General features: G+C 43.6%; 1 protein-coding gene across 1 annotated transcript in view; it reads right to left on the bottom strand.

Moving 5' to 3' along the window:
- HSD17B4 (hydroxysteroid 17-beta dehydrogenase 4) overlaps positions 1 to 12,875 on the bottom strand; it is a 72,611-nt gene that overhangs the window by 48,656 nt on the left and 11,080 nt on the right. The window contains exons 3-9 of the mRNA XM_053407897.1: positions 10,599 to 10,706; positions 8,752 to 8,811; positions 7,356 to 7,377; positions 7,214 to 7,260; positions 6,343 to 6,427; positions 4,958 to 5,145; positions 42 to 133 (exon numbers count right to left, since the gene is read on the bottom strand). Coding sequence (XP_053263872.1) covers positions 42 to 133; positions 4,958 to 5,145; positions 6,343 to 6,427; positions 7,214 to 7,260; positions 7,356 to 7,377; positions 8,752 to 8,811; positions 10,599 to 10,706 — 602 coding nt within the window. The remainder of the gene's footprint in view (positions 1 to 41; positions 134 to 4,957; positions 5,146 to 6,342; positions 6,428 to 7,213; positions 7,261 to 7,355; positions 7,378 to 8,751; positions 8,812 to 10,598; positions 10,707 to 12,875) is intronic.

The raw sequence follows: 12,875 nt of genomic DNA, 5'->3' as shown, positions 1-12,875 counted from the left end.
GAACAATTTGTGGCCGGGAAAGGATAATACAGGGATATTACCTCAAACAGTCCGCTATTCTCTTGGCAACTTTCATGGCAAAGCCAAAGAACCAGAGGAGCCACATATTCTGGCTTGAAAGCATCCAGCATATCTAGGTTAGACGGAGTTTAAAATAACGTAAGTTTGCAAAAATAAAATAAAAATGCTATACACTCTAGAACAGACGTTGTGCACCAGGAATGGAAAAACTGCTGTCCTCGGGTTGCTGATGGACTACAACTCCCATCAACCTCAACCATTCTCCATGGCTGACCAGAGTTGGAGTCCTACCACATCTAGAGGGCCACAGTTTTCCCATCCTGGTTGTATATAAAGAGATAAAATACCAGGCTTAACTGATACTTGTAAGTGCATGCTCACATTCGTCCTTGGTTATCCTTGTTTCTCTTCCTCACTTCCCCATAATTTTAGACTGTAACCTCCTTGGGGAGAGGGGGCACTAATAATAATAATAATAATAATAATAATAATAATAATAATAATAATAATTTATTTATACCCCGCCCATCTGGCTGGGTTTCCCTGGGTGGCCACCAACAGAATATTAAAAATACAACAAAACATCAAACATTAAAAACTTCCCTAAACAAGGCTGCCTTCAGATGTCTTCTAAAAGTCAGGTAGTTGTTTATTTCCTTGACATCTGAAGGGAGGGCGTTCCACAAGGCAGGTACCACTACCAAGAAGTCCCTCTGTCTGGTTCCCTGTAGCCTCACTTCTTGCAGTGAGGGAACCGCCAGAAGGCCCTCAAAGCTGGACCTCAGTGTCCAGGCTGAACGATGGGGGTGGAGACGCTCCTTCAGGTATACTGGGCCGAGGCCGTTTAGGGCTTTAAAGGTCAGCACCAACACTTTCAATTGTGCTCGAAAACGAACTGGGAGCCAATCTGCGCCTCTTCTTGCCTTCAGAATTTAAGAGCGTTATGCGGTGTACAAAATAAAACATTGCAAGTGATAACTTGCTGTCCAAAAACACCCAGCATGGAGTTTTCATCCAGGCATCATAGTACAGAGATAGAAGTTGGGACACATTTCAATGTATCATTCCACCTTTCCTCCAAAGAACTTTACATGGCTCTCCCCATCTCCTTATTTTCAGAACAACTCTGTGAGGTAGGTAAGGCTGAAGAGTCAGTGACTGGTCCTAGGCCACCCAATGAGCTTCATGGCTGAGTGGCGATTTAAGTCCCACCTTCCCTGGTCCTAGTCTAACACCCTATTACATCACATGGGTTTTACAAAGACCCATGGGAAGAACAGATCTTGCACAAAGAGGCAGGAAATGGTGAGACAAGCCTACAGAAGTCAAGAAATATGGTTGCTACAGGAGCAAGTAGCTTATCAAGTTTTCTGACAAATTCAATAAACGTTGGTGCACACGCACCAAGAGCAAAAAACAAACAAACCACAAAACAACCCTCCCAAATTAGCTTTGCCTATATCAACGTTAGTCTGGCATGTAATCTCCTCTTGATCTTCCTTTTGCAATGTGACGTGATGCAACATCATCTCTCTTGGCAAATACATCTAACATGTTTAACATACATACTTTCAGTGGTGGAATTTGGTGCTGTGGCACCCTAAGCTAGGTTAAAATGTGGCATCCTCCCCAGCAGATGTCCTTGTCAGTTTGTATTTCTTAGTACAGAAAGTATTGATCTGATGTGTTCCTATTCTGGTTAATTCAGGAGTGTTTTGGAAAGTTTCTTTCTGCGTGAGAGAATCTTGCAGAAGGTTCTTGTTTGGGTTATTTCTTCTGGGAAGCTGAGTACAGCTGGTGTAAACTGGTTCTGTTATCTCTCTGTCAAGGTCATGCTGACTATAATAGGCCAGAAGGAGCCTGGCCTTCACTTTACTTTCTCTTTTCCGTCTCGTCGTTCTGGTGTTCTATACTGTGTGCTATAGCGTTAAGGTTTATAAGTATTGTAAGTTTTATTGTAAGAGCTGCAACTGGATTTTTATAGACTCTGCCAATCCTGAATGTATTGGATTTGTGACCATTGTGCTCATTTGCCTTCAGTAAAGCTCTGCTGGATGAAGTACAATTGCCTTTGATCTTTTTTAATCTCTGCAACGTGTTTTAAGTTTTTCCTCCTCTGGAGATGCCACGATACTCCTGCCGTGCCAGGCTTTGGAAAGGAGGAATGAAGGCTCCAGCAGGGTTCGAAGTCCATCTACCTCCTTCCCAAAGCTGGGCAAGAACTAGGCTTTGGGAAGGCGGTGGAAGGACTCTAGGACCCTGTCAGAGCCCTTACAGCTCTTTCCCATAGCCCGGCAAGTGTTTATGGGGTGCCTTCCACTCAGCACCCAGTGCGAGGGAAGCAGTTGCACTGCCCTAAAACCTCCGCTGTCACTTTGGAGGAACGCATGCTGAAGACTGAAATTTCAGTTTAAAAGCTCAATAACATGGTGCTCGCATAAAATATGCCGGCCCTTATAGGTTCACATTAGAAGTCACCCATGTGGCATTAAGTTGAGTGATGAACAAAAATGTTGGCATCTACTTTTTATAAAACATGCACTGTTTTTTCTGAGCACTTAAGAGGTTGATGTCGACGCCGGGTACACTCAAGTAAATGTCAACTTTAACCTTAATCAGAAATGAAATGGGAGTCTGTGCAGGACACTAAAAGAATGTCTGCGGAAGAAGATGACAAAGTAACACTCCAAGATTAATATATTTAGGAGTTGGGGGAGAAAGGGAACTGGGACTTCACAAATGCCATTGTATCTCATTGCTTCCTTGCATTAGAACAAAGGCCATAAACAGGCGGAAAGCCATATCCAGTTAAAGATGATACAACTGTAGCTTGCTACAATTCAGGAAGGTGAATCTCGCACACTATGTCCTGAACAGTCTTTTCTCCCCATTTATGAGCAGATAACTTTGCTTGCATCAGATGCGAAGCTTTTAACTGCTTTCTTCTTCTGAGAGCCAGTGTGGTGTAGTGGTTTCTTTCTTCTGGTTTCTTTCTTCTGAGAGCCAGTGTGGTATAGTGGTTAAGAGCGGCAGTCTCGTAATCTGGTGAACCGGGTTTGCGTCTCCGCTCCTCCACATGCAGCTGCTGGGTGACCTTGGGCTAGTCACACTTCTCTGAAGTCTCTCAGCCCCACTCACCTCACAAAGTGTTTGTTGTGGGGGAGGAAGGGAAAGGAGACTATGAGCAGCTTTGAGACTCCTTAGGGTTGTGATAAAGTGGGATATCAAATCCAAACTCTTCTTCTTCTTCTAATGCAGGAGCATCCAAACTTTTTTCAAAGAGGGCCAGATTTGATGAAGTGAACATGCATGAGGGCCAACCAAAGTTGTTGACCTTTTTTAGGATTGAAGTTGTTGAGCGTTTTTTAGGATTTTACCCTGGGGAAATAAACTGCCACAGGGGCCGGATTAAACCAACCGGTGGGCCACATTAAGCCCCAGAGACGGATGCCTGTTCTAATGGATCGTGCAACTGGTTCATAAGAAGCACTGTATGCTGCATTTGTGAATGTGCTTGAAACAATACTGCTAAAAGTGGTTAAATTATTTATTATTTTTAAAATAGGGAGATATTGGAAGGTTTGCAGCAGCCACTGGGCTGAATCACTCATTGAGGAACTGGGTTCTGAATTATTAATACAAGACATGAAATAAATATATTTCCAAAGTGCATCAATGCAGAACATTGCGCTTTATGCGTAAGTCCGAGTGACAGCACATCAAAGACCAAAAGCTTGATTCCGAGTCTTAGCGGTCTGCGTTTGTCTTTGGAAGACAAGAGGAACGATATGAAGATACAGGATTAAAATGAGCTTCACACACAAGCACATCTATTCCAGCATTGCAAGCATCATGCAATGAAGCAAACGGAAGACGCTTTGAAAACACCACAATCAGCAGCACTGGTGGTCTCATACAGAAGCAGTCAAATCCATCACTGCCAGGCAAGAGGTGGTCAAAAGAGGTGTGTCTCCGAAGAGGGGGCAGGAAATTTTCTCAGGCCTCGCTTTCACTGAGCCTAGACCTATTTAATCCCCAGCATGCTTTGTGAAAATAAGTTTTGAGTTGTTCCTCAGTTGTTGTTTGGAAAAATAAAAGCATGTGCTTCTCTAAAAATAAAAGCATACGCAGCACTTACGGTGAGTGAGTTACATAAATTTGTTCCCTTTGAAATCTAGGGAAACTGGAATCAGCTCATCTCTATGTTCCTTGAAGGACTAGACCAAAAGTTTAATCTAGTTTACAGTTCCATTTAATCCCAGACACCGTTGCCAACAATAGCTTGTCCAGTGATCCAGGAAAAGGTACCATTACTGCAAAAGAGAAACAGACATGCTGCTAATGCAAAATTTCTTATCACCCAAACGACCAGGTCCAGAATTTTGATTTTAAATATTAGAACAAAGAGCCAATGGTAGATCTACTCTCTGATACTTTTTTTTTTCGTTCTTTTTCTCTCTCCTTCTTTTCAAAAAAATCTGCACTTGCTGGGGAGCAGTCAAAACAAATAACATTTCAAAATTTGAAGTTCTAGTCTGCTCTTGATTCAGGGTAGTTAGGGACACACCAGATTGTGGAACAGTAATTAGTGTTCTGGGTTCAAATTCCCACTCAGCCATGAGGTCACTTTGGGCTGGTCAACAACTCACAGTCTAACCTACCACACAAGGTTGTGGTGAGGATAACATGGGGAGAATTATGTACACCACTTTGAGCTCCTTAGAGGAAAAGTGGCATATTACTAACATAACAAATAAAGAAAAGGAAAAAGGAAAAACAGTTGACTGTGTGATCCTTTGTAATTTTGCCACTGTTTCGGTGATTTAATGACACATCCAAAGCCCACCTGAAATGGAAGAAATGTCAGGAACAGAAAAGTAGATGGGGAGTTCTGTGATATTAAATCATCCACTTTGCTAATATTTAGATTGCTTACCCTGAGGCATGACAGTCTGCGTTAGGCGAGATCCTGCGGTGGGAGCAATGGTGTTGCAATGGATGTTGTACTTTCTGCCCTCGACTGCAAGTGTGTTTGCAAGACCCAAAAGACCAAGTTTGGCAGCGCTGTAGTTTGCCTGGCCAAAGTTGCCATATATCCCAGCAGCTGAGGAAGTCATAATTATTCTGGAAAACAAAAAGCAGCAAATTCCTGAGTTAATATGATGTCATGGCAGAAAACACTTTTAAAGGGGACAAGGGGACTAGGCCAGTAAAAGCAAGGAAATGAATCCTGTAATGTGACAGGGCAAGTCAGCAAACAGCACCAGGCTTTTCACACAGCGGCAAAATGATTTCCCCTCTTATCTAGTAAGAGAACAGCCAAGTCATTTAGCAAGGTTTGGAAGTACAAGTTAGTGACTAGCAAATAGGAGATATTCTGCTATCTCAGGGTTGTTGTTGTTTAGTCGCTTAGTTGTGTCCGACTCTTCGTGACCCCATGGACCAGAGCACGCCAGGCACTCCTGTCTTCCACTGCCTCCCAGAGTTTGGTCAAACTCATGTTCATAGTTTCGAGAACACTGTCCAACCATCTCGTCCTCTGTCGTCACCTACTCCTTGTGCCCTCCATCTTTCCCAACATCAGGGTCTTTTCCAGGGAGTCTTCTCTTCTCATGAGGTGGCCAAAGTACTGGAGAGTCAGCTTCAGGATCTGTCCTTCCAGTGAGCTCTCAGGGCTGATTTCCTTAAATAAACCCTGATTATCTCAGGGTAGCGTCCCACAAACTATTGAAATGGCAGCGATTAAGAGAGACACTTGGGCATGTTACCATGATTGCTCATAGCAAATTTATTCTCACTCAGCCCCCTGCCCCTGCCTGGCCATTTGGGGTAATAATATTGGCTAACCTTAGTACAGGGGTTGCCAAGAAGGTGCCCTTCAGATGATGCCGACTTTCATCATTCCTACATCAGCATGTCCGATGGGCAGGGATGAGAATTGTAGTCCAATAACATCTAGAAGGGACTATGTTGGTTATCCCTTAGGGGGCTGTTGTATGGAGGACAACTAGAGAATACCAGTATTCCAGGTTCCTCACATGCAAGTGCTCTGCAGCTATTAACCATTATTGTTAGTATTATTGAACAACAACAACTATTACTGCTGATATTTAATAACCATGGTTTTGATGGTTGTCTACCACCTTAGGGTTCTTTTTCCTTTTTAAAAAGAATGGTGATTTTTTTTTTAAGATTAAAGCATCATGGATTTTACAGAGAAACAGGTGGTAACATAACCACAGAGTACTTTAACTCTTATTTATTCAACAGAGTCTTGGATCCTTCTGGTGGTATGTTCAATGACCAATCCAATCTACTCACCTGCCAAAGTTCTGGTTTTTCATATGGTTCCATGCAGCTCGGGTTACCAGGAAAGACCCCCTCAGGTGAACTTTGTGAATTATATCTAGAAGGAATTCAAGCAGTTTAATGCATGTGTTTCCTGAATGAGTAAAGGCAGTCAATTCTAAAGCGCAATATGGACGCTTTTCTTTGTAACAATGGCCTGGGGTATAACCCTCTGCGCTGCCTCTCGTGCAGCTACGGTAGGTCCCCCAACACTCCGGAACAGATTTTCAAAGGGTCTGCAGAGGAAATGTAAGATCTGCAAAAACTACCATAATGGCTTCTTTTGGAAGAAGGATCCTATTAGCGGAACTCTGCTCTGCTCCATCAATGGAACCTCAGTTTGGATCTAAGCCAACAAGATGAACCTTCAGTCTATGAGTTTAATTAGGCCGACCAAGGCTTCCCATTTGGCCTGCAACATCTTTTCAGCCAAACGCAACACCATATATGACATCAGGTGTGGTGCAGGTAAATATATGGCTCAGCTGAAAGAGGAATTTACAGGTACTGATGATCAACAACACCTGGAAGGTTCTGTGCTAAACACTAGAAGATTATCAGGTCTTATGAAGAGCTGTGCACTGGGGTTCGTAATGCCCAATGATCAGCTGACCTTTGGCACTTTGCAGGCTGTGCCTTCAGCCTCACTGTTTCATTTCAAAGTATGTGGGCAAAAATGGGTCACCTGATATCACCATTGCATCAGGTGATTGACAGGTGGCTGGTCCACCTACCTGTCAAACATGGGGGGAGGGTGTTGGGAGATAATGATATGCCCCACCAACCAGATTCTGTTCCCCACCACTGATCCATGTCATTGAGCTTTGTTACTTAGTCAACTCACCCCAGTCTTCATCACTAATTCTAGCGAATGAACGGTCCCTCAGTATCCTAAATAGAAGAAAAGGAAGCAAAATCATCACAGCAGTCACAACGTCATGAATCTGTGGCAGAAGAAAAAGGTTTTGTCGTTCAGATCTACTTACCCAGCATTGTTGATAAGTATGTCTGCAAAATAAATGCACACAAAATGTCATATAGATATATACACGCTATACATAGTTTTGATATGCATGCTAAAATCTTTACTACTACTTGAGTTGCATTAAATTTTGCCTTTAGCAAATCTGGCCAGTCCTGAAAGACACAGAGAGAGTACATTTCAGGAATGCAAAATGCTTGCACTTGTTAAAGGCTGGAAGTGACTCCAGTCTCTGGCTGCAGCACATTAGGTTGGTATAACAACAACAACAACTATAATAATAATAATTTTATTATTTGTATCCTGCCCATCTGACTGGGTTGCCCCAGCCACTTGTAACAGACTGGCAAGAGAGAAAAGAACGCCCCACATTTTTGTTTGGAATGAATGAACAGTTACTAAAATTTGGGCAAACGAAAGTGCTTCTTGGAACGTAACTGGCCTAACAGCCTCATTCAAATTCAGGGGCACTTGCATATCTAAATGAAGCAATGCCTCTCAAACAAAGGACAAGGACATGCTGATGCTTGCTATCCTAAGCATTTGCTAGAACAGCAAGTCCAAGGTTCAGGCCGCCAGACAACTTAGCACGAATATATAATGCTGCTGCAACGTGAAAAAGAGAGTTAATTCAAATTCAATACTCCTTACGTATTTTGAAGTGGTCCCATAAAACTTTGCCTTGCCGTTTTATGCATCTGTGTAAAGGTAAAGGGGCCCCTGACCATTAGGTCCAGTCGTGGCCGACTCTGGGGTGGCAGCGCTCATCTCGCTTTATTGGCCGAGGGAGCCGGCATACAGCTTCCAGGTCATGTGGCCAGCATGACTAAGCCGCTTCTGGCGAACCAGAGCAGCGCACAGGAAAGCCGTTTACCTTCCCGCTGGGGCAGTACCTATTTATCTACTTGCACTTTGACGTGCTTTCAAACTGCTAGGTTGGCAGAAGCTGGGACTGAGCAACGGGAGCTCACCCTGTTGCAGGGATTTGAACCGCCGACCTTCTGATCGGCAAGTCCTAGGCTCTGTTGTTTAACCCACAGCGCCACCCACGTCCATAGTGACATTCAGAAATGTACATGGCTGGGCCCTAATGAGTAAGAGATTAACAGTCCTGCCCTAATCACAGTAGCTTCAGGACAGGACTCCTCAAATGCCCTGGTGCCCACATGGTGCTCCAGGTGAGCTGAAATCCTCCCTCTTCTCATCAATAGGATGGTTGGCTCTTGATGACAGAAGGATGCCTTCATGCAGCTGTCCACCACTCAAGTGGATACAGAAGCCTTTTCATGAGCTGCATCTGAAAGATCAGGGCAGCTATGTGGGAGCTAACCCCCTAAGTCTGTCCCAAACCTCCATTTAGGACAGAAGCACCCTGTCTCTTTAAAAAATAATAATCATACCTATCCTCCCAAAAGCATCCAGTGCAGTTTTCACAAGCTTCTCGCCGGCTTCCACTGAATCTGCAGAAAGAAGTTATAGAAAAAGAACTTAAACTTCAATCAGCAATGAGAATATTCAAGTTAGATAGAATACACCCATGCTGGTGGAAAGCAGGACACTAGAAAACCTGAATGTGATCCCTAGAGGCCATTACATATCAAATTTTGCTCACGCACAAACTATCAGGGCTATGCATTTGCATAACCAAGTTGATTACCATAGACAGCAGTAACTCCTTGAGACTGCAGCTACTGCGATTTCTTCCTGCTGCATTCATGATTACCAGAGACATTATGCATTATGTGGATAGACCCAATAGCCGAAATGGGGAAGAAAACACCGGCTTGGATCCTATGAGCCCTTTGGGTGAGTGGAAGCCACTTCTGCTTGTTCATAGCAGGAAGCGCCAATACCCATCCCAGCTGAAGCCCCTCCGGCACATGCCATTCCAGAAGGGTCTTCTGGCTCTCAGAAGTAAATTTGCAGAGAGGCACCAGGGGGTATGGAGCAGGAAAAAACCCTGCTTTGCATATGGCACAATGTGTACTGCTGTTGTCTGGATCCAAGCCACATGTCCTTGGAAGGTAACACATATTTAAGACCCTGAACCAAAAAAATGGCTTAAATGTGGGAACAAGCAGCATTTTGAGTGGTTTTTAACGCATCAAATATCTTCCAATGCCTGGGCTTCAGACATCACAATCTAAAGCAGGCTTCCTCAACCTCAGTCCTTCAGATATTTTTTGGCCTACAACTCCCATGATCCCTAGCTAGCAGGACCAGTGGTCAGGGATGATGGGAATTGTAGTCAAGTAAGCAACAAATTGCTTTAGTATCTAAGGATAATTGCATGTGTCAGATGGGTAAAACACTTAAGCTCATTTAAAGCACCAGACCATGATCTTTGGTTCTTGGTTGTGCCTTGAAGCTAGAAGGACATCAATCAATAAATTTCATGACACATTGCAGGTTATTTTCTGACGTTCTTCTGACACAAGGGTCATCCTACATCACACAGTTGCACATGCATTTCACAGTGCTTGCTATAGTCTATTCAAGTAGATGGGAGCTGCAGGTCAATACATGTATGTCATGTGTGTGTTACATTTGTGTGTGGACTTAAGCCTTTATAAAATGCAAGATTGAAAACCACTTTCAAAAGACAGCGGTGTGCGCTGTGAATAGAGAACAGTACGCTCATCCCATGGCCACTAAGAAATTACCAGATAGATCACAATGAAGCAGCACTTGGGTGCTTAAAGAATAAAGAAACAGAGCTACCATTTTAGGACTCAGCATAAATATTAGCCTTCATGACCTGCCCCAGGTAAGCTAAACGTGTACGTCTTCATTTAATGCAACAGCGTACAGCATGCTTCTGAACAGCACTGGCTGCAAAAACGGTAATTGTTGGAAAGTGAATCACACTTACATAGCCGCAATGAATCGTATAACTTCAAATCCTTCCAAAATGCGTGGGCTTATGGTTCATGGCTCCACATTCTGTCTACCTAGTCACAGCAGACCCAATAATATTGGGTACTCTTAACCTTTCAGCTGGGTGACAATAATTCCCAAACTTTTTCCCCCAGTTCTGAGATTAGGAACAATTGGCAAGCAAAATTCTAGGAAACCACTAATCGTGCAATAGTCATTTAAAATTTCATTTATGATTATATATAATTTTGCCAAAATGTCAGACCTTTCTAAGAACCTCACCTGGATTTACATATTTCAAGAGTTAGAAATAGTAGCTTTGTCAGCATATGTTTTCTTGGGCGGGGGAGATGAGAGGGGAGAAACATACCATAGTTGGCCACTGCTTTTCCACCTTTGGCTCTTATTTCTTCAACAACATTGTCAGCAGCTGACGAGCTCTTTCCATGTCCCTTGAAGTCGCCTCCGAGATCATTCACTGGGTGAACAAACAGAGAAGATTGTAATGAGAATTAGGACCAGCTACTTACTGTAACAGGGACGCGGGTGGTGCTGTGGGTAAAACCTCAGTGCCTAGGACTTGCCAATCGTATGGTCGGCGGTTCGAATCCCCGCGGCGGGGTGAGCTCCCGTCTTTCGGTCCCAGCTCCTGCCCACCTAGCAGTTCGAAAGCACCCCTAAGTGCAAGTAGATAAATAGGTACCGCTTTATAGCGGGAAGGTAAATGGCGTTTCCATGTGCTGCGCTGGTGCCGGCTCGCCAGAGCAGTTTCGTCACGCTGGCCACGTGACCCGGAAGTGTCTCCGGACAGCGCTGGCCCCCGGCCTCTTAAGTGAGATGGGCGCACAACCCTAGAGTCGGACACGACTGGCCCGTACGGGCAGGGGTACCTTTACCTTTACTGTAACTTAGGGTAGGGCCAGACCTTAAAGATCAGCAGGGCCAACTTAAATAAAATATGGGGGGGCAGGTAAGCCCTGCCCCACATAACTGATTGAATGTTGGGGTGCAACCCACAGCATTTAAATGAAGCCCATCAACTTTGGGGAGACCCAGGACCCTCAAATATTTTATTGCAGGAGGCCGAAGGGACCTCGGCCCCTAGGAATTGGCTCCTACAGTATGTTGACCATGACTCTGGGTTCAGATGACACTCTGAGCTAAACCTTGGCATAGTTGCCATTCTGTGCCAAAAAGCTCAGGGGTCGGAACAAAGCAAGAGTGAGCTCCCCATTGGGAACTGTGACTGTATGAACATGCCAGAAAGTCATACTTCTCAAGATGTGTGTGCCAGACCTAATATACTGTGGTTCCTTGGTTCCCGAATGGCTTAGTTGTCAAAGAAATCGGCGCCCAAACGCCGCAAACCAGAAAGCTCCTGCAGCCAATCAGAAGCCTTGCCTTGGTTTTTGAACAGTTTCAGGAGTCGAACGGACTCCTGGAATGGATTAAGTTCAAAAATCAAGGTACCACTGTATATGGGTCAGAATAAGTACACATTTAGTCTGCCAATGTTAAGTTTTAATCTGGGAAAGGGAACTTGTGGCCCTCCAGATGTTATTGGAGTCGAACAACATCAGGAGGGGCACAGGCTCCATGTCCTTTATTTAAACTAACACTTCCTAGACTGAAAAATCACGAGCAGATGACTCTGGGACATTTAATGTAATGTTTTTGGCACAGTGAGCTTTTCTGTAATTGGATACCTGTGCAAACAGGGAAGGCTAAGACTACATATAAACTTTGAGCTAAAATTGTCAGAAACCCAACAAGAGCTTACAGGGTGAGCGAAAGTATTTCAGGACCGTATGAAGGCCATCTATTGGCAGTCTCTGTTTAAAAAGCACACTCAGTAGTTACAACAGGAGCCCCCAATATCATGGATGTATGCAGTTATTCTGCAAAATCTTTTTCTTTTCTTCCCCTGCAGCGCACTAATTAGACTTCATAGCCAGGCAGAAAGAGTTTTATTTTCATCATTGCAATTCAGCATTTTTGAACTGTAAGAAACATGCATGGATTATTTGCATATTTTCAGACATATAACAAGAGCATGCAGAAAATCCAGGTTACGTAATAATAATGCAAAGCAGCTCATCTTGGAGGAGAGCTCAAAAAGGAAAGCAAATTGTGCTTGTGGATATGTATATATATCGTATTTCTGAAGCAGCATTACCCCCATGTGGTCAAATTAAATAATGCAATTTAAAATTTGCCACGGTGTTCAATAATTCTTCAGGGTTAATGAAGTACATTAAAAAGGTGTCCATAAAAATTTGTTCTGAAAAATACACAGAATCAAGGGATAGCATAAAATTAATATCCTTATGCAGACACCTCATGATCTGTTTAAAAGCATTTTACTAGCCTAAGTGTTGGCTAAGGCTGCATCCCAACCTTACTTTACCTGAGAGTAAGCTCCACTAAATTCAATAGGACTTACTTCCAAGTGGACCATGTTAGAAACCAATAAAGAATACAGATTCACCAATGAGAAGTGGAGCACAGTAGCACAACTTTAAGCCAGGCGTTCGCAAACAAATTTACTGAAGGGAGACTCATCTTTGATGCAACAGTAAACGGAATCACATGCATGTGACAAATTACACAGACTGAGATCTCTAGTGAGATGTGTGAGTTGCAGATC

This window comes from Podarcis raffonei, chromosome 11 (genome assembly GCF_027172205.1).
Source record: "Podarcis raffonei isolate rPodRaf1 chromosome 11, rPodRaf1.pri, whole genome shotgun sequence".
NCBI classification, from domain to species: domain Eukaryota; kingdom Metazoa; phylum Chordata; class Lepidosauria; order Squamata; family Lacertidae; genus Podarcis; species Podarcis raffonei.
This window is presented reverse-complemented; position numbering and strand designations above follow the sequence as displayed.